Source organism: Penaeus monodon, chromosome 29 (assembly GCF_015228065.2).
Source record: "Penaeus monodon isolate SGIC_2016 chromosome 29, NSTDA_Pmon_1, whole genome shotgun sequence".
NCBI lineage: Eukaryota > Metazoa > Arthropoda > Malacostraca > Decapoda > Penaeidae > Penaeus > Penaeus monodon.
In genome coordinates this window covers 22,931,837-22,933,671 of record NC_051414.1, presented here as the reverse complement: position 1 = coordinate 22,933,671, position 1,835 = coordinate 22,931,837, and the positions used below count along the sequence as shown (strand labels likewise).

Here is a 1,835-nt window from a genome sequence, read left to right as displayed (position 1 = left end):
TGGCATATTATTAGTTCTCTTAATGAGAAGGAAATTGTACTTTTATAACCAAAGTGAAAAGGAAAAAAGTTTAAACACCTGTTTTGGTTTACCTTATTTAATTTGCTGAGTGGTAGGACAATGAATGCTCCGCCTCCACCTGATTCTACTATAATGGCGCAGAACTTTGGATTGACGGCGCAAAATGTGGAATCCCATGATGACTTGCTTACTCGAATATTATCAAAGCACTGTTCCCTTTTTAAGCAGGTGCCATATACGTGACGGAACTTGCTTTGTCGAACCAGTCGGAATGACATCTGAAAGAGAGAGTAATTATGATTAGTGATGATAAAAGATCTCACATTAAATGGATTTATGCTTAGAAAAATTATAACAAAAAATAATAAAAATATCAATAAATACATAAATCTATATATAATTATTTTTAAAGTGTGTTCTTCACCACTACTAGAAACTTTTTCTTATTCAAATTCTATCACAAACACATAACATGACAAGCTGATTTGGCAATAAATCATACACCTGTAACTTGTGCTATTATATGGATCCTGTTAATATACAATATATCAGAATGAAGCAAAGTGTGTTGATTCAGTATTTCAATACTATGAAGCCACTACTGTCACATAATATATGAATTGATATATATCTCTATTTCATTTTCATTAGATGTCATGATCAATATAAAGAATCATAAAAATACCTCCATTATAAAAAAGTGAAAGAAAATGAAAAGTGACTTAATGTTCATATCATCAAGAGCTATACTGTGAAGTTTTGTCTTACATGCCAGGGTTCAGGACAAAGGCACAGAAAAAAATTATCATATAATTGAAAGTAAATACATACACATAAATCACTTTGCTGTATAATATAACACACTTATATGAACCAAGCTGTGGACCTGTACAGACCCTAATTTCTTTAAAGAAAATTACTTCTGATCCTTGCCCCTTACACAAAGCCACACAAAGGAAGCCATCCACAATGTGACTTCTGGTTGGCAAGGACCCATACCTGTCACACAGGTATGTTTCAAAAATGAACTTAATAGATAAAAAATAATGAACCACATGTCACTGCCCTATGTACCTATATATGCCTATGCCATATAAAGAAACATACCCTATGACATGCTTAAGGTATGCCATAGAAAAAAAAAATCATGTAAGAAATAATCTAAACATAACAATGGAGATAAAACAACATAGGCAAGTAAATGTTTTCTTTTGAAATACAATTCACTTATTCAAATGCACTTGAAGCATTGATATCTAGAATAAAAACTATAAACAACTAAGTACTGCTATTTTCCAGTTAGGTTCAATATGCTCATGATTTCGTTGAGTGAACCAAAAAAGCTCTACATCACTAATGATTTTTTGGTTGTACACAATTATAAAGTATCCAAAGCTGATCATAATTTGTTTTTGCAAAATTCTTCACATATTGTGAAATTTTGTACTGTCAACACAGTGTGTTATGTGGCAATTATTTAATACCACTATTGTGAATTTATAAGTCTTGGCAGTATACATTTCCAAGATTCTGAGGTCAAAGATTCTTCACAGAAAAAAATATACAGAAACCACTTTAAAAATAGATCTATTTATTAAGGCAATTCTTTATTATATTTCTCAAAACACTTTGCTTTTTACACTATGATTCTCATAAGCACATTGTTTTTGTTTTTCTGATGACCATGAATTTGATATACACAATTTGTGGACACAAACATATGATTCACAGTCCCTCTCACAAATTTTTTGAATGTTAACCCAATGGATCCAGGTGCCTCGTGGCTTGCATGCGGACCAAAATCAAGGCACACA

At 31.6% G+C, this 1,835-nt stretch overlaps 1 protein-coding gene across 1 annotated transcript in view; it reads right to left on the bottom strand.

The window, feature by feature from the left end:
- LOC119592030 (coronin-6-like) overlaps positions 1 to 1,835 on the bottom strand; it is a gene marked incomplete in the record, with an annotated part of 41,928 nt that overhangs the window by 25,895 nt on the left and 14,198 nt on the right. The window contains 1 exon segment of the mRNA XM_037940824.1: positions 93 to 299. Within this exon segment, the coding sequence (XP_037796752.1) occupies positions 93 to 299 (207 nt within the window).